Source organism: Ustilaginoidea virens, chromosome 3, assembly GCF_000687475.1.
Source record: "Ustilaginoidea virens chromosome 3, complete sequence".
In the NCBI taxonomy this organism is placed as follows: domain Eukaryota; kingdom Fungi; phylum Ascomycota; class Sordariomycetes; order Hypocreales; family Clavicipitaceae; genus Ustilaginoidea; species Ustilaginoidea virens.
In genome coordinates this window covers 1,275,011-1,297,618 of record NC_057318.1, presented here as the reverse complement: position 1 = coordinate 1,297,618, position 22,608 = coordinate 1,275,011, and the positions used below count along the sequence as shown (strand labels likewise).

The 22,608-nt window shown below is 51.4% G+C and overlaps 10 protein-coding genes across 10 annotated transcripts; 5 read left to right on the top strand and 5 right to left on the bottom strand.

Moving 5' to 3' along the window:
- Positions 1-297: 297 nt before the first annotated feature.
- On the bottom strand, positions 298-1,275 carry UV8b_03657 (uncharacterized protein; the record flags this gene model as incomplete). Its single annotated transcript, XM_043141155.1, has 2 exons — positions 298-420; positions 559-1,275. The coding sequence occupies 2 exons, from the start codon at positions 1,273-1,275 to the stop codon at positions 298-300; spliced, it is 840 nt and encodes a 279-aa protein (XP_042997089.1).
- Positions 1,276-2,643: 1,368 nt separating this feature from the next.
- Positions 2,644-4,170, top strand: UV8b_03656 (uncharacterized protein; the record flags this gene model as incomplete). Its single annotated transcript, XM_043141154.1, has 1 exon — positions 2,644-4,170. The coding sequence occupies one exon, from the start codon at positions 2,644-2,646 to the stop codon at positions 4,168-4,170; it is 1,527 nt and encodes a 508-aa protein (XP_042997088.1).
- Positions 4,171-4,789: 619 nt separating this feature from the next.
- On the top strand, positions 4,790-6,331 carry UV8b_03655 (uncharacterized protein; the record flags this gene model as incomplete). Its single annotated transcript, XM_043141153.1, has 3 exons — positions 4,790-4,888; positions 5,049-6,089; positions 6,215-6,331. 3 exons carry the CDS (start codon positions 4,790-4,792, stop codon positions 6,329-6,331), a joined length of 1,257 nt encoding a protein of 418 aa, XP_042997087.1.
- A 522-nt stretch (positions 6,332-6,853) lies between these two features.
- UV8b_03654 (uncharacterized protein) lies at positions 6,854-7,766 on the bottom strand (the record flags this gene model as incomplete). Its single annotated transcript, XM_043141152.1, has 2 exons — positions 6,854-7,081; positions 7,176-7,766. 2 exons carry the CDS (start codon positions 7,764-7,766, stop codon positions 6,854-6,856), a joined length of 819 nt encoding a protein of 272 aa, XP_042997086.1.
- A 2,160-nt stretch (positions 7,767-9,926) lies between these two features.
- On the top strand, positions 9,927-10,289 carry UV8b_03653 (uncharacterized protein; the record flags this gene model as incomplete). The annotated part of the gene is made up of 2 exons (XM_043141151.1): positions 9,927-10,126; positions 10,220-10,289. 2 exons carry the CDS (start codon positions 9,927-9,929, stop codon positions 10,287-10,289), a joined length of 270 nt encoding a protein of 89 aa, XP_042997085.1.
- An 846-nt stretch (positions 10,290-11,135) lies between these two features.
- On the top strand, positions 11,136-12,505 carry UV8b_03652 (uncharacterized protein; the record flags this gene model as incomplete). Its single annotated transcript, XM_043141150.1, has 6 exons — positions 11,136-11,368; positions 11,427-11,466; positions 11,561-11,685; positions 11,791-11,986; positions 12,078-12,381; positions 12,468-12,505. 6 exons carry the CDS (start codon positions 11,136-11,138, stop codon positions 12,503-12,505), a joined length of 936 nt encoding a protein of 311 aa, XP_042997084.1.
- Positions 12,506-12,982: 477 nt separating this feature from the next.
- UV8b_03651 (uncharacterized protein) lies at positions 12,983-14,027 on the bottom strand (the record flags this gene model as incomplete). The annotated part of the gene is made up of 5 exons (XM_043141149.1): positions 12,983-13,126; positions 13,200-13,701; positions 13,776-13,801; positions 13,862-13,946; positions 14,014-14,027. 5 exons carry the CDS (start codon positions 14,025-14,027, stop codon positions 12,983-12,985), a joined length of 771 nt encoding a protein of 256 aa, XP_042997083.1.
- A 647-nt stretch (positions 14,028-14,674) lies between these two features.
- UV8b_03650 (uncharacterized protein) lies at positions 14,675-17,376 on the bottom strand (the record flags this gene model as incomplete). The annotated part of the gene is made up of 18 exons (XM_043141148.1): positions 14,675-14,687; positions 14,739-14,808; positions 14,869-14,954; positions 15,024-15,053; positions 15,109-15,271; positions 15,334-15,337; positions 15,406-15,561; positions 15,610-15,692; positions 15,753-15,795; positions 15,849-15,904; positions 15,961-16,000; positions 16,060-16,129; positions 16,209-16,246; positions 16,307-16,350; positions 16,401-16,540; positions 16,603-16,668; positions 16,885-17,007; positions 17,069-17,376. 18 exons carry the CDS (start codon positions 17,374-17,376, stop codon positions 14,675-14,677), a joined length of 1,533 nt encoding a protein of 510 aa, XP_042997082.1.
- Positions 17,377-17,874: 498 nt separating this feature from the next.
- UV8b_03649 (uncharacterized protein) lies at positions 17,875-20,755 on the top strand (the record flags this gene model as incomplete). The annotated part of the gene is made up of 10 exons (XM_043141147.1): positions 17,875-17,925; positions 17,998-19,008; positions 19,088-19,219; positions 19,269-19,370; positions 19,428-19,537; positions 19,587-19,722; positions 19,781-20,070; positions 20,145-20,301; positions 20,360-20,613; positions 20,677-20,755. The coding sequence occupies 10 exons, from the start codon at positions 17,875-17,877 to the stop codon at positions 20,753-20,755; spliced, it is 2,322 nt and encodes a 773-aa protein (XP_042997081.1).
- Positions 20,756-21,025: 270 nt separating this feature from the next.
- On the bottom strand, positions 21,026-22,115 carry UV8b_03648 (uncharacterized protein; the record flags this gene model as incomplete). The annotated part of the gene is made up of 5 exons (XM_043141146.1): positions 21,026-21,055; positions 21,114-21,773; positions 21,840-21,893; positions 21,949-21,962; positions 22,028-22,115. The coding sequence occupies 5 exons, from the start codon at positions 22,113-22,115 to the stop codon at positions 21,026-21,028; spliced, it is 846 nt and encodes a 281-aa protein (XP_042997080.1).
- Between the last annotated feature and the right edge of the window lie 493 nt (positions 22,116-22,608).

Genomic DNA, 22,608 nt, shown 5'->3' with positions numbered 1-22,608 from the left:
TTCAGGCGAGCGTTCTGCTTTTAGCAATTCCCATGGCCTCTGTTGCGTAGATGGGAAGGGATTTGACGATGAAGTTGTGGCCTTACCCAACCAACCCTTGGGACGGTGTGTCTGAGAGATAGACACCGGCGTTCGCGCCGGTCATACAGCAGCAAGTTCTTTGAAGGGAAAAAGAAAGCATGCAGACCGACCGGCTATAGACACCCCTTGTGAAGGCCGTAAGTTGATTGCTGTTGCTGGTATTTTCCCGAGCTCGGGGGGTTCTCCAGCTTGTTGCTTGCGTTGCCTGTGGTCAAATCAGGCAGCTAGGCAGACCTCTTCGACTCTCTGTTCCACTACACTCAGCAGGGGGTCCAGCTGGTTGGGGTCGCGCAGCCCAATGGTGATGTCATCTTGCAAGAGGCCCGAATAGTGTAATTTCTAGGAAGGAAAGAATCAGATCAGCATCAGCATCAGCCCGAGACTCTCTCTCTGTCTGTCCGTCTGTCTGTCCGTCCGTCTGTCGTCTTGGCATGATGGGCAAAGGATCAGATCAAGCAGTGCCTGGTCAGCTCTTACCTGTTTGACATGCTCAAACTCGGCCTCCTTGACCGTGTACTCCCTCACGACGCGGTCCGTCTCAAAGTCGACGTAGACCCTCGTGTCGCGGATGCGCACGAGGACATTGTCCAGGCGCATAAACAGCCGACACAGCAGCAGCATCCTCTTGTCGTGAACGCGCACCTTGGCGCTGTAGACGGACACGCCGTTGTCGTCCAGCTCGCTCTCGTACAGGACGACCTCGTCGAAGAAGAGTATGGGGTCGCGACGCTTGAGCAGCTCGAGGGGGATCTTGTCCCCGGTGGGCCGGAACGTGGCGGCCGCGCAGGGCTGGCGCACCGACCCGGCATAGCGGGTCGAGTAGCTCCAGTCGTAGGGCCGGACGACCTGCTTGATCTTCTGGGTCTGGGCCTCGCGCGTGCTCTCCCAGTCGCGCGCGTAGGCGACCTTGAGCATCCTCTCGCCGGTCTTATCCACAGCGTCGAGGGCGTCGGGCGTGTTGAACTCGATGGACCAACCGGTGGGGCGGTGGACGACGGAGACGAGGTTGTCGCCAAAGATCATCTCGGGGACGGGGATGCCGATCTGCTCGGTGAGCCGGTCGATGGCGCCGGCTTTGGAGATGGGCAGCTTGCGGGTCGAGACGGTGAAGCGGCCTTGGGTGTGGGACCTGGTGGCGACTTGGAGGGCGCGTGCCGCCGAGGGGGACGGCTCGGCGGTGTCGGGGTGATCCATGGCCGCGGGGGGTTGTTGGGGGGGGGAGAAGAGTGTGGGGGGCGGGGGGGAGGCTCTCTATACGCGCGAGGGTGGGAGCACGGTTGGCTCGGCTGGCTCTGCTGGCATTGATGCCTTCGTTGAAAGGGTTGTAGCTGTCGCGCCAAGGACAATCCAGGCTTGCGTGCGGATGGAATGAGGCTGCAGCTCGAAGGCTTTTGGTTGGACTTGGACTTCTTGGAGGTTCAGTTAGAGTTGGGTGGGGTGTTGGTGGGGCTGGAGCTTGGACCAGACTGGACCGACCTTCTCGCGGGCTTTAGTGGGAGGAAGGGAGTGGGGTACGGTGCAGAAACTGTCGAGCGTACAGTACGGAGCCTGGCCAACGGACGGACGGGAGGCAGGTGTCGGGCGGTGCGGTGAATGCTGGAAATGCGCACTGTGCAGCTGTATCGGGCTTTTGAGTCGGTCAGTCTGCGCTGAAAGCAAAGGTTAATGCTATCAAATACTTTAGATTCCTGCTTCTCATTTCCACTTGATATTCTCACCCAGCTGGCATCTTGACGACTCGACTCTTGTCACGGCATCCCCCCACTTGTTCACGCCCATCTCGTCCCCGTTTTCAGATGGACAAAATGCATCCCTTGGGTAACTTTGTAGACCGTCTTGCCTCTTGCCTCTTGCCTATTGCTTCTTGCTTCTTGTTTCTAGCCCATCATCCATCACCGTCACCCGCGGGAAACAAGAGCCCTTGCTGATGGTCGTATTTTCTTTAGCTTTGCTGGCCGTACTTGTAGCCTCAGTACATCCCGTCCCAGTGTATCTGGCATCCCGGCATTGTCCATCATGATTCGCCTCTCCCCAGAAGGTTCAGCACCGAGACAAGACTTGGAACTCTCCATCTACGTCAAGGTTTTCCTGTGTTGCCAACTGCAAATCATCAGATCTTGGCCCAGAATACCTTCCGTGGGGATGCTTTGCCTTGTCTACCGTGACTAACCAGGACATGCCGTAGACACTCGCATTTACCTTTTGGCTGCGCGCAGGATCAAGAGCATAATCATGGCACCGAAAAAGCTTTCATCCCCAATCTGCACATATAAGGGATGGACTCTTTCCCCCGGAATCCTCAGAAAGTCTCCCGTCATTCTCTACTGCCTGTCAACTGCTATTGCTCGCCTGTCTTGCTTCTTATCAAACCGCAAATATTCACATCTAATTCGCATCTTGCCTACTGGCTGTTGCGTGGACGAAGCAAAAGCCAACAAAAGGAATCCCCCCTTTCTTGCATCCTATGGCAAATTCTCCGTCTTGAGGGAAAAAAAAACAAAAAAAAAAACAAAAAAAAAACCTTCTCTTGTATTCTTGACACACTTTACACCGTTGTTCATCATGACTTTCATACGTTTCCTCCATGAGGCTATTAAACAGATAAGAGAAGCCCGCAATATCCAGGTTCCGGAAGACCCTTTCGAACTTCAGCCGTGGGATCCCGTGTATAGGTGGCTAAGTCGCAGAGCCAGAAAGCGTCTCAGAAAATACAGTCTCAAATGCATGATTTACAGATTGAACGAGCTCAACAAGGCCAGGACTCGTCAGCAATGGAGCCAGTTTCCAGACGAATCTCTTGAAACTCCGCAAGGAGCCATCTTGGACGTTACTCCGCACCAGGAGGTTCTCGATAATCAACCACCAATCTTGGTGGAGACGGGAGGAATCCGCTATCTACCAAAGGCATTCAGCTTCTTCGAGTTTCCAAACTACCGCGGTGACGAGCTTCTGCAGTGTGAGCGATGCGGGACTCTGTGTGATCTCAACTTCAACATCGTGGCAGCTCAAGGGCGCGGGGGGGGCCAGACTGGCGAAAACACCCAAGTCATTCCCTACATCTACTGCCCACTCGGATCCTTTTCGGCTTGCCAAGGTCGAAGCCGGCCAGAGTGGGAGGCAGCCGAAAAGCTCATGTTTGAGACAACGAAGAACGCCGCCCTCAGCGAGCAGCAGCAGTATTTGAGGCTCGAAAACCTCGTCCAACTCAGGCCCCAAGTGTTCAACGAGACTTGCATTGATCGAACTGATCGCGAAATCTTCAATGCCTACCGAGCCGTCAGGCTTGTCTGGCTCGCGGTCCTGCAGCGACGAATGTACCACCCGCAAGATGGGTTTGACCAAGACTTTTGCCGATCGCACGAGAAAATCCCGCTTTGGGGAGACTTGCTGACGGACATGACGCTGGTCGGAAAGAGGCTCCTCAGCAGAGCCATCATCAGGGAAGCTTACGGAATCAGTTGGGAGGCTGCCGACTATCTGCGCCGCTACCAGTCTGAATGGCAAGAGGAGCTGAGCTGGATCAATGCCTTTGCGGGCTGTCGTTGCTTCATGCCCATGGATCAAGCCTTCAGATCCACCTACGCGGCCGTCTGCGTCGGGTTGGTCTTGGACACTCTCGTCCAAGCCGAGGAGAAGCTCGACCGGAAGAGCTATGACCGGCTGCAGGAGTTCGACCAGGCCAAGAGAAAGGCGCGGCACCAATTCAGGAGCCTCCACAGCACTCTGGTGGGCGTACCCGCTGCGCTGCGCGCTCAAGCCCGGGAAAGAGAAGACTTTGGCTACATTCAGGAGGGATACGGGGAGCAGCCGAGTGTACGTCTGGTCTTGGCATCGAAATCCCGGCTGCCGATTTTCATAGGGCCCAGCCTGATGGGCCTCGTGACTGCTAATGGCGAGACGGGAGAGACGGGAGAGACGGAAGTGACAGGAGAGACGGGAGAGACGGGAGTGACAGGAGTGACAGGAGTGACAGAAGAGACGGGAGAGACGGGAGAGACGGGAGTGACAGGAGTGACAGGAGTGACAGGAGTGACAGGAGAGAAGGAAGAGACGGAAGAGACGGATAGGTCGCAAGAGGAGAAGTTTTGATTTAGGGGGTGCTTGGAGATGTAGTGGGTGGTTTTTTTTTTTATCTTTTTAAAAAAAAAAGTTTTTTTCTCCGACACGGATTTTGGATATATTGGGAGAGTTGTTTGGGTCAGCAACTGGCGTTTGGCTGATGCCGGTGTGCAATTGTCAAGACGCAAATTGATTCATTTGGTTGGATTCATTAATATTCATTAATACTCAATACCTACCGCATTGCGACTTGTGGCTGCAAGAAGGTGCAGAGCGATCTGATCTGCTGTATCCCGACGTTGCTCCGTGCTCGCACTGTGATTCTGTAACTGGGTAGCTCCACCGGGCGGGGCAACCCGTCGTTGCCGTGGCAACCACCGGCCTGGAGAACTTCAAGTGTTTGCCATTGGCAAAGCCTTGCCCGCCCACAACGGCCATCACACAACCTCAAGCCCATTACGATAAAGTAGCATTTAGGCCTTTGGGCTAGGTAGCTGTTCTGTCTGAATAGCTCCAGCTCCGTCCATTCCTCTTTCCTCGCTGCATCATCTCCCCCTCCCCTTTCTTTTCCCCGCTGCGCAATCCAGAGCCGCCCCGTCGATTCTTTCCCGTTTTATGCGTCCGCCAATTCACCCAAGTTGAACTGGAAATGGCTGCCCGCACGCTCGAGACACGCTTTGAACGGTTGGCCGTCCACGATGAGAACGACAGCGGCGAGGGCACTACTCGACTCTATGCCAAGAGCAAGGTGAGCCATGACACCCGCCCCCCTCCCCTTCAGTCAACAGGAACGAAGGGGAAAGGGGAAGAAGAGAAAAAAGAAAACGAAGCAGAGAAAATAAGAAAAAAAAGGGCGTCCGGGGTTTTTTGCACGCGAGCTACGGAACCAGAGACTTACTGCCTCCCAGACCACGGCGACATCCACATCCACGTCGGCGGCGCACTTCCCCCAGGGCAGTTCCCGGACAAACTTGTACAAGGTCGCCCTTCAGTCGCAGGCTCACAGTCACAGCACCGTTGCGGCCGTGACGCTTCCCTCGCAAGCGGCCCAGCGGAAAGCCAACAACCCGGCTTCCCCGACGCGCAAGCCGCTGCCCTCGACAGCATCATCAGCATCAGCGGCAGCGGCAGCGGCAGCAAGAGCCTCTTCGGTCGAGGAAGCCGACGACTCCGATACCAAGGCTGCCGCCGCCGCCGCCGCCGCTCTGGTCCAGCAGCCCCGGGGACCGAAGCAGTTCCACCTAGGCATGTTCGAAATCGGCCGCCCCCTCGGCAAGGGCAAGTTTGGCCGCGTCTATCTCGCCCGCGAACGAAGCAGCGGCTTCATCTGCGCCCTCAAGGTGCTGCACAAGAACGAGCTGCAGTCCGGGGGCGTGGAGCGCCAAGTGCGCCGCGAGATTGAGATCCAGAGCAACCTTCGCCATCCCAACGTGCTGCAGATGTTTGGCCACTTCCACGACAACAAGCGCGTCTTCCTGATCCTCGAGTTTGCCGGCAAGGGGGAGCTCTACAAGCACCTCCGCAGGGAGAACCGCTTCCCCGAGTGGAAGGCCGCGCAGTACATTGCCCAGATGGCGTCGGCCCTGAGATATCTGCACCGCAAGCACGTCATCCACAGGGACATCAAGCCCGAGAACATACTGGTGGGCATCCACGGGGAGCTCAAAATCTCAGACTTTGGCTGGAGCGTGCACGCCCCCAACAACCGGAGGAAGACGCTGTGCGGGACCCTGGACTATCTGCCTCCCGAGATGATCAAGTCTGGCGGCTCCGACAACTACTACAACGAAAAGGTGGACTTGTGGAGTCTTGGTGTCTTGACCTACGAGTTTCTGGTCGGCGAGGCCCCGTTCGAGGACACGATTGTCATGACGCACCGAAGGATTGCCAGGGCAGACATGACCATTCCGTCCTTTGTCAGCCGGGAGGCCAGTGACCTGATCAAGAGGGTAAGTGTTTCCGGCTTCGGCGCAAATCTCGATGGGCAAAGGTTTTTTTTTTTTTTTTTTTTTTTTTTTTTTTCGCGACATGGCCTCTTTCTTAGTTGGATGCTGACCAAAGGCAAAAAATGCAGCTTCTCGTTCTGGACCCCGAGAAGAGAATCTCGCTAGACCAAGTGCAGGTTCACCCTTGGATCGTAAAGCATTGCGTCAAGGGGGAGCGGGCTACGAATCGCGAGAAGGGATGCTGACGAGAAACGAAAGCACCGGGCGGCGACAAGTACTCGATGGCAGCTATTTTGCGTTGCCATTTGCGCGGGTCGGCAAGTCCCTCATGCAGCGAGGGCGGGAAGTGATGTGTACATACGGAAATGGAAATATCGGGGGTGTTTACGGGCATCATGTGGAGTTTTGGGCTTTTCTTTTCTTTTCTTTTTTCTCTTTTTTTTTTGCCCTTTTTTGCCCCCTTTTTTTTATTATTATTTTCCTTCTTCTTCCCATCGCTAGCATGCGGCGCACCAAGTCTTCATGAATGTCTCTGAAAATACGAGTATCGAGCGGAGCAGGATACGACCAGCTGTAAATTTCAAGTTTGCTATGTAGCGGCATGGGCATGGTTTCTTCCGCCGCCCTGACCGCTTGAATTCAAAGCATAGCATCAAGTCGTCGTGCCAAGAATGGCTCGATCTCAGCGACGTACCGTACATGCAAGGGGAAGGAAGGGAAACCACGACACCACGAGTGACTGATTGCAGCCGGCGTGGGATCGATTTTTACCTGTACACCTCATCAAACGGTCTGGTATCAGAGAAGCACGAGTCCCATACCTCGTCTACGGCCTTTGCGGCTTGGGCTTCGTCCTTGCAGCGTGGTCGGGCCAGGACGGATTGCGTGGCCCTCCTTCGGACACAGTTCTGAAATTGCTGGGTTACTGACCACTGGCCACGGGTGAGGGCTTCTCGTGTCCAACGACACTCGCCGCTTAGCATGGTAGCGCGGATCTGCACAGACTTGTAAGTGTGTTTGTCTTTTCAGCCTCACGTCCAGTGAGTCGGGATAGGCACAGAGAGGTAGGTGGCAGCAAGAACGGCTCACCTCTGTGCATGCTGCGTGCTTCAGGTCCTTGTCTCCGGTCCAGTCCATCTTCCAACGCAGGTGATCCCAGGCGTGCACCATCTCGTGCGCCACAGTGTCTTCCATGTGCTTGCGGTCCCGCATCTCGTTGGCACAAACCAAGAGGCCGCGGTTGGGGTCGAACCCCCCGGCTTGGCGGTGCACGGTGCCGTCCGGCTCCAGCCGCGAGGGGCAGCGCCGGCACACGATGTTGGAGGCGTCGATCTTGCCGTCGAGGTCGCGGATCTTTTCGGAAAGAAAGCGCACCGTGGGGGAGTAGGCCAGGAGCCAGTCGCGGTACTCCTCGCAGCGCCGGCAGTCGCGCTCCTCGTGGACCCTGTACCGCCATTCGCGGTAGTGGAACTGGCCCTCCTTTGTCATGCGGCCGGACAGGATGTTGAAGTAGTTGATCCACCACTTGGTCTGCGGGTCGAATCCCGTGCGGGCGGGATCGTTGCTCAGTTCCGCGGGTCGGGTCTGCTGCTCTGCGTGGCTGTGCGCGTCGGGCTTGCCTGTGCCTGTGCCTGAGCCTGTATCGGCGGCGACGGACGGCGTGGCGCTGGACGACGCCATCGTAGCTGCTTGTAAAGCGGCCCCCTCCCGCCTTTCCGGGTTATGGGGTGCTGCTGCTCTCCTCCCGGGAGGAAACGAGCGGCTGCTGCAGGCTATCTATGTGACGAGGTGCAGCCAGTCGAATGGGGTGAGAGGCTGGTCGGGATGCCGCAAGCAGATGGATGTCGTTGGGGATTTGGCGGATCTGGGCCGACGGGGATCAATTGAGCCTGTTGAAGGGCTTCCAGAGCTGGTTCAAGATGCTTGCTTGGGGTCAATCAAAAACCGTTGGCGGACGAAGTCGAGAGCCAAAGAGCCGCTGATTGGGCGAAGCGAATGCAGGTATCACATGACCTTATCTACTAATATAGGCGCTCCACCATCACATATCCTAGCTTAGCTCAATCAAGCCTCCTCTATATCATATCGTGCCCCTCACAGCAGGGCAGGTACCTAAGGTACGTACTGCAGCACACGGAGGTACATGAGGTACATGAGGTACTTGCCCTACTCTGTGCTGCTGTGCACGCGGCCATGGTGACCTGACTTGGCCACTTGACCGATATCTATCAGGTAACCCACGACTTGCATTTCCATTTCCAGGAAACGGAAACGAAGACAGAACGGCATCTGAGATTAGTAAAGTCGACGCTCTCTCTCAGTCGACGACGCTCCCAGCCGACGAGGCAACCACGATGCAGGAGTGCTTTCAAGGAAAATGTCCCCGTAGAGCTCAACGAGCGCGGGAATCACGACCAGAAACAGCTCGGCAGAAACAAAACGGAGCAGACGACCTCGATGGATGAATCGACCCCAATGCAGGAATGCGAGTGCCCAACAAGCAAAGCAGCCCGACTCTGTATATCAAGAGCAGGCTGGCGAGAGAAAGAACCCTGACGGAAATCAAGACTTGGAACGATGCACCAGTGCAATGGGTCGGGTCACTGGCGCTACAGCGTGCCAAAGACGAGAACCATGTACCGTCACACACACTGGTGCAAGACCGAGCCATCAGGAAACTTCGTTTTTGCATGCGCACAGGCGGCCATCAAGGGAAAAAACAAAACTAAAAAAATCAGCTGTAGGCGGATTCGTTCATTTGCACAAGGTAAGAAGGCTGCCGCACGTCACAAGCCATGCCGGACTCGCCTGCCGGAAATCTCGCGTACGTGTTCTTGCCAACAAGTGCCGAAACTCCTCGGCAGCCATGGATTCTCGAACGAGCGGAAAGCAAGCGAACTTGTTTCATTCTAGCCGCGACGACGACAGACTGGAGGGCGTAACCTTTTGAGGAGTGGGATGCGGTCGTACCAGACAGTCACTTTCGCCACCAACAATGATGCGAATCTGTCCAATCCTAGCGTTGGTATCATTACTCTTACCCGCGCATCTGTCAGGTGGTCTTTGGCGCGGATGCGCGGGTTCTAGTAATGATACCAACGCTAGGATTGGATAGATTTGCATTATTGTTTAGACTGCTGGCAGGCGGGCCACCTACAGCGGCCACACACGAGGCTCTTGCATGTCGCCTTCCGCCAGCCTTGGGGTCTGCGTTGAACTTGGAATGACCGGCCTACATGATGGTCATTTAAGCTTATTCTTGTGCTCGCCTTTTACATACTTGTACATACACGAGGGGCAAAGCGGCCAATGCACCATGCCGATGAGGCCTCGATCGATAGAAGACCAGATTCGACATGGCTTGTTTCGGGGCATCCAAGGGGGGGGGGGGGCTCGAGGACGTCATCCAGAACGCCAGGAGGTGATGAATATTACGTGAGGCATCAAGTAATGAATATTACGTGAGGCATCAAGTAATGAATGTTACGTGAGGCATCAAGTAGTTCCCAGCATGGCGCGTTTCGACACTTTACTTATCCGCCAAACGGGCTTTTGTCCGGATATAGCGACGACGCTGGTGATGATGGTTGACGTGGCCACGAAAGCTCCAACCCAACCCGCCCCTAGAAAGGAAGAAGAAGAAGAAGAAGAAGAAGAAGAAGCATAAAATTGAAACAAGCTCCCCTCCCGGCCTCCATTCCCGTCCTTTCTCATCGTCATTTGCAAACTCAATAGCGGAAACTCAAGGACGACCATCACTATCACGGCATTGCCCTCCGTCGGACTAGTTCCTATTTCGAAGAATCACATCTAGCCTACCAGACGACGGCACAAGCAACCATGCTTAGCGTATCTGGGTTCCTGACTGCCGGCTTGGCTGCTCTTGCCCTCTCATTGGTGCCTGTCGCACAGGCCCAACAAAACCATTGGGTCAAGAGCTGTAAACTGGGCATAGTCGCATGCGATGACTGCGGGCGCAACATCGACCTGGCTCAGAGAGTTTACAGGCCGGGCGCCGGCCGTCTCTTTATTGAGGGCATGTGCGAAGATCTAGTGGCCTGCACTTGCGCGCGGAGCGCTTCAAAAGACGGAAAATGCCCCCAGAATAGTATATTTACTGTAAATATGTGCAGCGACCTGGCTAAGCTGCGCACCTTCTGCGGCAAGCGTGGCATCCCCGTTGGGGCCGCAAGCTTCTGCTAAGCCGTGAGCTGAGGATGGCTAGCACCAGGTACAGGTACGACTCGGCAGAAGACGACAAACAATAACAAACAGCCAGACAATAAGGCAGACAGCTTATTGTGCTTTTGGTTGGTTTTGGTTGGTTTTGGTTGGTTTTGGTTGAGCAGATCGGAAGTCGCTATCGAGCCTCGGCATCATTATCGGTCGTGTCTGGTGGCTGGCTAGGCCAACAAGATGCCGGGCTTGTACAAATTACTTGGTAGACATCACACGGTGGCGATACAAGATCAAGGGCAAAGTGGCCTTGACCAAGGATATAATACTCTTGTGTATTTATTTGTAAATAGGCTTAGAAAAGGACTCTGAATATACTTTTCAGTTCAAATTTAATAGCCATGAGGCTGATCATACTAACGTTAACGTTATATACCCACCATAACGTATGACATAAGCACAGTCGCGTACTTGAGAGCCACACTAATAAGTCAGGGCGAGACATAGGCGAGCGCACGTGACTCACCCGTGATACGAGGGTCGTTTTACTCATCACTTTGAAACTTTTGAATACGAAAGTATTGCATATAAGAAAGAGTACGGAGTATGATAGTATGAGAATGATATTGTATGTTATTAAATAAAAAGTCTTTTTCTCATGAGGGTTCTTATACTAGTATTTTTTTTATATTAAATATTTCCATTTTCAGCCGTTTAAACCCGCCTTTATCTTTTTCTTATCTCTGTTCATTCACCATGATTGCCCAAGTCGACAACATGATGGTAACCAAGTCCTGATGAAAAGATCCATTTCCTGCACCTGAATGCTCCTCCTCGGCCACTTGACTTTTCCAAGACTGCGTGACTTTGATCATGGCCATAGCCGCGCCGACAATATCGCGCTTCCGGAGGCTCCTAGCAGTGGACATACGGGCGTCCTTGCGCTGGAGGAATCACTCTGCACATCATGCCCCTGTTGCTGCCGCACGACCTTTGGTTTACGATCTGCATGAGCCAGCACAACCGAAAGGTTCGGCAACAGACGCGCCAATCCTCTTCCTTCACGGGCTCTTTGGATCCAAGAAGAACAACAGGGCCATCAGCAGGTTGGCCTCACGCGTCTCGGCGTAGTGTCTGGGCAGCTAATGATATCTCTTCATGCAGGGCCCTGGCGCGCGACCTGAAAAAACACGTGTATGCATTGGTGAGCAGCAGCTGCGCTTGCTTCATGGCAACTACCGGACCCTTGCAATCGTCTCTGATTCCCCCCGCCCGTCTCACATGTTCAACTTGAGCAGGACTTGAGGAACCATGGCGAATCGCCCCACGACCCACGGCACGATTACCATGCCATGGCAGCGGATGTTGCGACCTTTATACAGGACCACGACTTGCGCGACGTCACGATAATCGGCCACTCAATGTGAGTTTGATCCAAGAATGGTGATGATGATGATGGCGATATCTGCACCCCTTCCCGAGACCCCGGGCTCATCCGCTCCTCCGGTTCCCGACGCGTTTCGTCTAGGGGAGCCAAGACAGCAATGGCCGTTGCGTTGGGCTCTCCCGACACGGTATCCAGCATTGTGGCCGTCGACAATGCTCCAGTTGACGCAGCCCTGGACGGCAATTTCCCCAAATACATTCGCGGCATGAAGAAAATCCAAAACGCCAACGTCACTCGTCTGGCCGAAGCAGACGCGATATTGCAAGAATTCGAACCGGTACGGTCGTGCACGTGCGGTCCGGCGACCCTACCCCGGGATACTACATACCTCTACCTAGATGTAGCGTCTTTTGGCTGATCTATCATAGTCCCTCGCCATCAGGCAATTCCTACTGGGAAATCTTTACCGCCCGGCAGGAGCAAGCGCCCACAAATTTCGCATACCTTTGGACATTCTCGAAAAATCTCTTGCCAACATGGGAGACTTTCCGTACAAACGACCGGAAGAACGCCGCTTCGATAAGCCGGCTCTGTTTGTTCGCGGCACGAAAAGCCGCTACGTTGCGGATGATGTGTTGCCTGCCATTGGCCAGTTTTTCCCCATGTTTCGTCTTGTAGACATCGAAGCCGGGCACTGGCTTATATCAGAACAGCCTGAAGCATTCCGACAAGGTGAGGACAACGAGGACAACCTCGGAACAACCTGGGGGGGGTTTTTTTTTTCTTTCGCCAAAACTAACCGTTGAATGATCGAGTAGCGGTTGTTCGTTTCCTGCAAGAGAGCGAAGAGTCCTGAGACGATATAAAAGCGTTCTGTTTTCACCATGTTTGACAAAGCCAAGCAAAACTTGTATATCGCCTCTAGAATCAGGTTGGACTGATGTCATAATGGGACAATATGCTCATCATACTACCTGTCGACGGAAACTTCTGGCATGGATGTGGACCGACTTGAGGAATCAATAGGGAAAAATTCGCCCAAGTCTGATTAATGAGCTCGCTCGTTGGTGTAGATTTTTGCAAGTCTTTGGTGTTCGTAGCCCATGTTGTTTTTAGAATAGGCCCCAAACGCAGCATACCTGCCAGCCAGTGGTAACAAGAAATTGGCACACTTGCAGTGAGAAAAAACTTTTTTCTTTAGACTCATGGGGATATTAACACACCCCGACCGAAATAATGCTACGCCGCAATAACCGAAACAATATCAGGGATTGTCCATCACCGCCGGGAATCCATCTCCGATATCGCATTTATACGCAGCAACCCTCCTCGCTCATACCTCAGCCAGGACTCTCTCCTTGAATTCACGCTCAACCTTCTGGCCTTGGTCATCCGTCCCCGATTCTCCGTGAAGGGCCATCAAAGCGCCCAAGTCAAACTTTGGGGCCTTGAGGAGCTTGACCTTGCGAATATGGACCTGTGCATATCCGTGAGTAAGTACAATTGGAACAAGCCGTTTGCGCACTTCTTTGGGCAGCTAGTATACGCACATTCTGCAAAGGGTAGATGCCGATGGTCGACTTTTCAATCTCGCGTCCGATCACCTCGGGAATCAGCTTTGAGGTCAGCTGCGTGAGAGTGCAGCTGGAGGCTTCGCGCTGGATAATATCTGTCATCTTGCGTCGAATTGCTCGGATCTGAGACGAAGCGGCATAAGTCGTCTTCTTGATCTGGTTGGGCCGCCGCTTGGTAAAGCCAATGGCGAATAGGCGGATAAGGTAGTCATCGGTAGTCTTGACTGTGACGTTGGCCTCGATGAGAGTTTGCCATTTGCGCACAAGAGATCGGAGCTTGTCGGATGTGAAGTCGAGGCCGTGGAAGTTCGTCAGGCAATTCTTGCCCTGGATTTCATCCACGCGGAGACGGACCTTGCGGAACGAGTGCTCCTCATCCTTTTGGAGATCTGCCAGAGAGACCTCGACAATTCGTCCTTTCAGGGCATCGTTTGCGTTCTTGAGACCAGTCGTTCGATTTACTAAAGTCTTGCCAACACTGTTCGTTCTGTTAGCACTGCGAGAAAAAAAAATCGGGAGCCCTCACTGATTTACAACAGAGTAGCAACTCACTCTCGCACACTGAAAGAGCTGGGAGCCTGTTCAAATGCGTCAGTAAAGAACAACCATGCGAAGCGCTTGTCCTATCTTCCACAAACCTTGATCGAGTACCAGTCCTTGCGGGAGAATGGATCGACGGTCTTCTTCTTAAGGCCTTTCTTGCCCTTGGAGAGTCTCTTGTTCCTAAAAGGAAAAAAAGAATATTAATTACTGGGCTACAAGCGTAAGTATTGGTGATTCTAGCCCATACTTTCCAACCGCCATGATTGCAGGCTGATGTGCGAACAATTGGTGAAGCCAGAGATGCTGGAAGAGAACCGCTGGTGGAATTAATTTCAATTTGTTGTGTGCAAGTCTAAGCGAGCCAAGTGGGAGGTCCGGTGAAAGCGTTTTTCCGATGCTTAGCCCAGCTATGGTTCCGTATCACGTGAGTGAGAAAGAGGGGCCCGGAGAGTGGACCACCATGCCGACCAGGATCCTATTGTCATAGTGTCTGCTCCTTATCATTGATAAGAAAGCCAAAAAAATCGCCGACACGGGTTCTTTGACTTTGTCAGCTATACTCCGTACTCTGTATGTCGTCACCGTGACTATGTATCACGAGGAACCAAGTTCGCATCCCTTGGGAGCCATATGTCCGCGATCGCACATGATATGGCATGCCACCTCTTTCAGTTCCGCGTGTAGTGAAACGCTTTCTCCTTGCGCAGGTTTCCAATGCTATGAGGTTCACTTTACATCGATTGAAGGGAAATAAATGATTCATACGGGAAACGAATGCATCAACTAAATAATATATTAGAGTTGCATTTACTGGTTCAAAACCAAGCGACGATTGGACACTAATGATGTTAAAAAAAGCCTAGGTGCATATCAAGATAGTTTGTCTAACGATTGAGGACGAAGGATATTTAATGATCAATGCTGCAGTATAATTAGCGTGAGCAAATGCGGCTTGTTGGTAAAACTACTCACTCTTCCCACGTACGACCCTGGACCGACTGCAGCTCTTCAGCCGTGAGGCGTTTACCAGATGTGAAGTATCCTGAGCATGTTCTCGTTAGCCAGCAACAAGGATCACAGGGGACGTCGTCATGGTTTTTACCCGCTGTGATCTTTGCATCAATTTCAACTCTCGAATCGGCCGGGATCAGCTCTTCCGGTAACTCGACTCGCTCCAGGATCGGGATGCTGATGATATGGTTAACTTTGAAAACAGATTCCAGGTCCCCTTCCAACGAGCATTCGTCCTGGACTTACCCCTGGCCAACAATGGCGTCGTGCTTCATGCTGCATGTCTTGTTGATTAGTCGCTCTTCTCTTTGGGACCAGAAGAAACACGCACTTGCTCATGCTCAACATCCTGTCGATTTTCTTGATGCCTAGCCAATGTAGAATATCTGGCATGAGGGCTTGGAAACGCATGTCCTTGACTCCAGCAATATTTTCCGTCCTCAGGAAATAGTCTGAAGCACGATCTTCACCCCGTTTGCGAGCGTTGTAAACCACTAACCAAGTGATCAGTATGACCAAGACGAAATTTGCGCACAATCAAGTGATTTGATCTTACAATACTGCAGATACAATTAGCCAGATTTGAACAAGCCAGACCAAGGATTGGCGTGGAGTGAGTTGAGCGTACCTTGGTAACTTCACCTAGCGCACGACCCTCTTTCCTGAAGTATATCACGACGCCACTTCCACCGTTTTGTGCCTCTTTGACAGCCTCTTCAATGCCAAATATGAGATAAGGGCGACATGTGCAGATATCAGAGCCGAAAACGTCACTTCCATTGCACTAATACAATTAACAGATTGGCTGGTCAAGTGGGAGATGATGTCTTACCTCGTCATGGATTCGTAAGGATAATCGGACGTTTTCGTTGGACATCTTTTCAGGATCTCCAAAACAGTACACCGTCAATCCACCTACAAAGTGTTAGTCAGAGCAGAGGCTCGACTACTATTTTTTTCCCTTGTCATTATTACCAATTGGAGGTAAGAAGACTTTGATGTCTCCGCGAGTAATCAGCTATCTCGTGTGAGCGCTCAACACCAAGGGCTTTTGCAGGAATAGGGGCTTACCTCGGGATAGCTGCCACCTGTGTGCTCAAACAGAGATCGACGGAGAGTAGCTTCGTCTGTTGAATCATAAGCAAATGTTGCAAACGTCTCGACAATTCTACAATGACCCTACCTATTCCAAATCTTTCGGCAACACCAGGGAGATACCAAACCTGCAGTACGTTTTCCTCATTAAATGCATAATCGACTCCAATTTAGTTTACAAACTTACTGGCTCGACTGCGATTTTGGTGACAGCAAGCTCGCCAAGGTGGTTGATGCAAACCTTGCCATCGGGTATGCTGCGGCTTGTAAGAACAGGTGCCACGCAAATTTCACCAAAAAAAAAAAAAAAAGGAAAAAAAAAAAACTGTTACATACAGCCGTCCGCTCTTGACACTATCCTCCAATTCGGGAAGCTGAGATCGTTAGCCGGCAGGTGAGTTTGATGCCTTGGGAGACGATAGGGTAGGTCGTACTCTCATGTGGGCTTTCGTGATGGCGATTGTGGGTCGTAGGTCAACTGAACATGTTAGCTAACGAAGGCAAACAGACAGACTAGAGTAAACCTACTGCGCTCTTTTTCCATGATGTCCTTGAACACCCATGGGGCCGCATGACCCCAAGGATCCATCGCAACAATTTTGCGCGGGTCACTCCATTGAGGAAAAGGGCCAATCTGAGCGGCAGGCTCTGTGTTCGTAAAGTCCGGTCTGCAAAGTCAAATGTAAGAGGCCCTTCCTTTTCGTGAATAACATCAAGGTAGGTCACGCACCGATGATCCGCGTCGAGCTCCTTACTTGCGACGGCGAGAGCATAGTATACGGAATAAGATCCTCCACTATGAAAAGTCAATGAGCATACGTTTTTCAGCACTAATTCAGTGAAACCAGGCATGACGTACTGAGCTAAATAAGATGACGCGTGTCAGAAATAGGTGCGGTGTCAAAATCTTCTTCAGTCGTGCATGGTCTGGAAACAAACCTCCAATGGCTTTTGCACGAATAACAGCCGGTTAGTATCCAATACTCTCCTGCGGTTGAGACGAGAAAGAAACGGACCATTTCGGCGTCTTATAGTTGATGGAGATCGTGAGACGACGACTGGGCCTCGCCTCAGGGGGTCAACATTGCCCCAATCCATTGCCAAGGGGCTGATCCCGGTCTGCTTGGGATAGGTGCTGCGATTCGAGCCTAACATTAGAGCTGCGCAGCAGTCTATATGCAGGATCAAGTACATACGTGAGAACAATGCGAGAGGTGAAGTTGGAGCGTGGGACCAGGCCGGGGAAAGCCAATGACTGAGGAACTTCTCCTTCTATCGTGGTTTGAGCATTTTCTATTCCAGTTGCGTCGGTGCCGTAGGGTCTATTGTGCTGAGAGTCATTAGCTATTACCGATTCTGGGCGAACAGAATCTGTCCGGGCACCAGTGATATCTATTTTCTCAGCCAGAGATTCGACCGTTGACAATATTCGTGCTTGATCTTGCTGAATACGGTCAAGTGCGGTCAACACATGCGAATCTAGCGAGGAAGAAGGAGCCGTCATTTTACAAAATTGGCACTTGGTAAGCTTGGAATGAGGACACCGCTTCAAGGGAAGTGATAAGGATGAGAGAAAACTATGAGCTCAGGAGTCAGAGATGACCTGAATTAAATGGTCTGGTTCGTCCAAGTGACTGTGATGCTGGTACCCCGCCTTATGTCGACACGGCAGCACCTGGGCTGACCGGGTGTGACTTATTAGGGGTTAGTCTGGACCGACCATACCCACTCTTTACAGGGAGGAAGGGATATCGGATTCCCCAAGGGACTATAATAAGGCTGTAAATGTAGGTAGGTACAGGTACGTACATAGGTACGTAACATTGCGGATCCGTCATTGTTCATAGTCGCCAGCTTGCTGCACCTTCGCAGCCTCCAATCCTACGACGACAACAACAACCGCAGTCTTGCCATGTTGGAGCTCTTCTTTCCTCAAGGAGAATTGAATGCAGCTTACTTAGAGACATAAACATAAATCACCCTGCCATACTGGCAATTCAGTATGCCACGACGTCACGCAGGCTTGGACGACTATGCCTCTGCAATTCCACAGGTATAGGCTTTCCTTTCCGCGACTTTGAACTGTTGCCCGATTGCGCCGAGAACCATGATTGACTGAGGATAGATCATTCTTTCTTCAACAGATTCCGACTTTCTTGACCAGCTCATACCAATACTCAAGGATGCAGCGACATCCAAGCGGACGCCGATCCTAATACAGTGCCTTACAAGGTATTCATACGACCGCGAGGCGGACATAGAGCGCATAGGGTTGACGAAGCACGAAGAATTCCTTGATTCCGTCTCTAAATTACAGCTTGTCCGAGAAAGCACTGTCTCCTTGACGTCTGAAATCCTCGAGCTCAACCAGTCCATCCAAGCTAGCACCGAGAAGTTGGCTGAGCAAAAAGGTGCCCTGGTCAATACCAAAGCAGTTCGCCAGAACATTGCCGATACAACAGAAGCCTTGAAAGAATCGCTGAAAGTACTGCATGCCGTCAACTCTGCCCACGATTTGGTTCGTCAAAAGAACTATTACTCCTCCCTCAAATCCCTCGAGGATTTACAAAACGAGCACCTGGTTCCAATCATACAAAATCGATATGCCACACAGCATCGACTAGCGGGTCTCATTCAACAATCGATTCCTGCCTCTCGCAAGGCCATTTCCGAAGCTGTCATGACCGACTTGAGCACATGGTTGTTTCGAGTCAGAGAGACATCACAATTTCTGGGCGAAGTGGCTTTCTACCATACCGAAATGCGAAGGACCCGGCAAAGACAAAGGGTTGAAGAGGACCAATTCATGGGGAATTTTCGGTTGAACTCTTCCATCGAACTTGTATGCGACGAAAACCAAGATTTTGATGTGTTGAACAACGAGGAATTACAAGTCAACTTCACACCTCTTTTTGAAGCTACGCACATACACGAGGCTCTTGATCAGATCGATCGATTTCGATCCGAATACGCGACTACTAGGAAGCAGCAAAAAGACCTTTTGCTGCCAAACTCAGTTGAGCTCTTGGCTGATGACGAGTCTTCTTTGAGCAGTCTGTTGGAGGGCATCGCGGGATTCGCGATTATTGAGAGGGAAACCCTACGTCGACTACCGCATTTGCGGTCCGACGCCGATGTAAGGATTCTGCGTCTTGGCCATGGTGATGGAGAAGGAAAGCTTCTGACCATTTGCTGGCCAATATTGACTTTGATAGGTCGAAGAACTGTGGGAGTCAATGTGCAGTGCCGCAATCAACCTTACTGCCCGAGCATTGAATGACATTAGTAATGCCGAGGTTCTGCTCAAAATCAAAGGGGTCATAGCATTATTCGTGCAAACTATGGAAGTAGGTATTGAAGCAAAGGAACAAGAGCCTTATACTAATCAACGATTAGGGTTGGGGGTACCCTGTATCTACTCTTGATACCTTCTTGCTCACGCTTTTCGACAAATATGCCGAGCTACTTAAACATCGATTTAGTGAAGACTTTCAAGAGGTGAGAAAATCGTTTGTTTCTTCGCCATTGCTTCCATGCCTCACACATTGACCCTAGATCGTATCGACGGACGACTACATGCCCATGGCCATCAACTCTCGAGAAGAATATGAAAAAGTCATCAATGTCAGCTGGTTTATTCAGGCCCAGTCCATTGACGAAGTCGCGTAAGTAGATCGCCATAATAACTCGAATGCGCTGACCAATGCTCACCAGGTTCCCCTGTGTGTTACCATTCTCGCAAATGTATCCCCTCTGCTGCATTGACGTCAGGAATTTTCTCAATCAATTCTATTTCTTCTCCGATGATCACTTCCAGCATACCGAAGTCATTGATGAGACCTTGCGAAAGGTACAATCACCGATTACCGTCTGTCAAATCAACCGAGTGGTTCTAACACGCGAGGCAGTCGCTCGATGAGTTATTGACCGAAAAGGTTTGCCGCTCGCTCGTTGAAAGATTATCATCGCAGTACCTGGGTCAAATTGTTCAAATTCTTATCAATCTTGAACATTTCGAAATTGCTTGTCAGGAACTAGAGCAACTTTTGATCCGAGCGCGTTCCTCTTCAGCCGGGGGTCCGTTGAAGCTCAATGCTACGGAAGAGTTCCGAAACAGTAAGAAGATTGCCGAAAAGCGCATCTTTGAGCTCGTCAACAGCAAGATTGACGACCTCATTGACACGGCAGAATATGACTGGTGAGCGCCCATCATTTTTCAATTGTCGTTCTCGATAGGTCGGGAGATGATAGACTTACAACAACACAAAATAGGTTGGCCGCCGATGTGACCACAGAAACGAGCAATTATATGCAAACGCTGACCCGATATCTTTCCAACATCATGAACTCGACCCTTTTGGGATTGCCGCGCGAGATCAAGGAGCTCATTTATTTCGATGCATTGTCACATGCTGCCAACAAAATTCTGGTTCGCCTGTCCCGGTCATTGCATCACTTCGAGCCTTTTGAAGCTGATCAGATATTAGGCCCTGCCACTGGCTCCAGACATCAAGCACATAAACAGCAATGGCGTCACTGCGTTAGCGCAAGATGTGCAATACTTGACCGAGTTCGTCAGCAGTTTGGAGAATGGCCAAATGCTTCGTGAAAACCTTGAGGAGCTTCAACAAACCATCAGCTTGATGGAATCCGACAACCATGAGGAATTCTTCGACATCTCCATTCGTAATAAAAAGTATGGGCGAGTGGATGCAATAAACGGACCGATGTTACTAGAAAAGTAAGCTGGTTCTGTTGCCTTTTACGAGCGAAAAGGTTTGTGCTAATCTGTAAACAATACCAGACTGACACCAGTACCGCAATTGCCTGGCAGAGCCGCGCCATTATCCAACCTATCCTCCAGGTTTGCTATGATGAAATAGATTGGGTCTTTACGCTTCCACGGTGACCGTGAAAATGTCTTGACAAAAATAGACGAACAAGGAATACCAGACACAACTGAAGTAGGAAGAACAAGATGCACCAGTAAGATCTAACAGAAGACAAAAATAAATCATCCACCCGCCAACCCAAATTGTTTCTTTAGTGAGCCCGCAATTTTCAACCATCAAAGCTCATCTGCAAAGCAGCCAGGTGACCGCATGAATAGTAATTGAGCCACAGCAATATCATAAATTCACTTGTGGTCATCATCATTCAAACTCTTCAGACGACATTGGCGCCTTAGTTCTGGACATTAGTCTTTGAAAACAATGCTAGGAGATTGGAAGGTTCACTTACTTGCTGTGTCTGCATGGTGGAGTATGGATACATGCCTTCCATTTCCCCGTACATGGATGCTGGCGCCTGAGTTTGTCCATAAGGAGCGGGCGGCGCAGCAGGTACTTGACCGGCATACATGTTGGGATTTTGTCGATAATCCTGTTCGGTAGGAATATGGTGACCACCCATGTAGTCCGGAGCCATGGGGTGAGAGGCATGATTGGGCTGACCCAGATTAGTGTGCTGGCCAGTCATCTGTGTTTGCCCAGGAGCTGTGGGAACGGACTGGGGACCGGCGGCCTGGGCAGCAGTTCTCTTGGCATGTGACGAGGCTTCTTCACGAGGCACAATGTCGATCAAGAAGTCAAACATGTCAGATTTCGCCAACGCTGACGCGATATCGGAACGCTGAAGTGTGCGACGTTTGTTTTCCTCAGCATGTATCCAAGCACGCATGGTGAGCTCAGTGATGAAGATGTCGCAGCCTTTGGCAAATAGAATCGGTGCTTCGGCTGAAATCATTTTCACTTCAGGATCAGCTTTCATCACCTTCTTGATGCGAGCAAGGGGTAGTTGATGGATTTTGTAATCATGTGTATCGCTTTCCAAATGCGTGATTGTTTGCTGCCAATATGTTGTCAGAATGTCTTTATACTGGCCGGTTAAGCCTTGGTGCACCTGTTCCGTTTGCGAGGTTAGGAGTTCTAGTTAACAACAAGTCAAGCCAAGGCACGGGGTACGAACATTAGCCCATGGGCCAGTGTATAGCTCAGCCGGGGCGAAGCCTTGGGAAGCCAGCTAATCAAAGTTAGAGGGACGACTACAACAAGAGTTCGAACTCCGAGTGACGAACTGCTGCACAAGCTCCTAGAACAAAACTTGAGTCTAGGTTCACGGAAGGTTGGAATGGAAGCTTGGGGTATGATGCGTACCATAATGGCCGCCATGGCTGGGGTCATAAGCTGGAGCCGAGCGGTTTGGCTGTGTGTGAGACTGTTGACCTTGATTCTGAGAGTCCATTTTTCAAGGCGACGGGGGTGCTTGACTGGCCGTCGAGTTCAGGTCAATCAATGATCGATATATATTCTTGCACTGCGAGTGCCGTAGCCCGGGTACCTCAAGGGCGGAGCTCTCTCAATTACTGTTTGCTATGTTTTTTCCCCTTGATGGAAAAGAAAAGCGAGGAGGGCGAAAAAAAAAATGCGACTTTGGATGGTGTGTTTAAAACGTCAATACTTGTCGTTGGTGACGAGCGCGAGAAATGTTGAAGTGCTGATGATTGGAAAGCGATGATGTAGTGTTAATGGAGTGGAAACTGGTGCCCGCAGCCCAAGTGGCATCTCAATCTCGGATAAGTTGGTGGGCCCACTTCAAGCACGGACGGCATTTGGTTGGCTCATTCTCGGGTAATTTTCAATGTTGTCTTCTTTTCATCGAGTATATTTTCCATCCACGCACACCTCCCTTCCTGCAAACTTTTTCTTCTGGTTAGATACGGTGCCAGATATTTTTG